Source organism: Acanthisitta chloris, unplaced genomic scaffold (assembly GCF_000695815.1).
Source record: "Acanthisitta chloris isolate BGI_N310 unplaced genomic scaffold, ASM69581v1 scaffold30875, whole genome shotgun sequence".
Classification (NCBI taxonomy): Eukaryota; Metazoa; Chordata; class Aves; order Passeriformes; family Acanthisittidae; genus Acanthisitta; species Acanthisitta chloris.
In genome coordinates, this window is record NW_008672642.1 from 1,804 (window position 1) to 2,166 (window position 363).

General features: G+C 65.3%; 1 protein-coding gene across 1 annotated transcript in view; it reads left to right on the plus strand.

Annotated features, from left to right (window-relative positions):
* Positions 1 to 363, plus strand: part of MFSD12 (major facilitator superfamily domain containing 12) — a gene marked incomplete at both ends in the record, with an annotated part of 4,076 nt that overhangs the window by 1,081 nt on the left and 2,632 nt on the right. The window contains 2 exon segments of the mRNA XM_009074607.1: positions 2 to 32; positions 217 to 355. Of these exon segments, the coding sequence (XP_009072855.1) occupies positions 2 to 32; positions 217 to 355 (170 nt within the window).

The window sequence follows — 363 nt, forward strand, 5'->3', positions numbered from 1 at the left end:
ACTTGGGCCCCCAGGATGTCCCTGTGTTCCGGGTGAGTGGCAGGGCACAGCCCCTGGGTTCCCTCTCCCCGTGGCTCAGAGGGGGTGAGAGGGCAGTGCCCCAAAACCTCACCGGCTGCACTGGGCAAGGACCACTCTGAGCCCTCCCTGAGGTTTTGGGAGCCTCTCCTTACCCTCCACACATCCTGGATGATGCTCACCCCTCTTTCTGCCCAGAATCTGGCCCTCATCGTGGTGGGGCTGGGGGCCGTGTTCTCCCTCATCTTCCACTTGGGCACCAAGGAGAAGCCATACCCACCGGGCACACTGCCCCAGGCAGAGGAGAGCACCCCCCTGCTGAGGAAGGAGCCCCCGAGCCCCCCG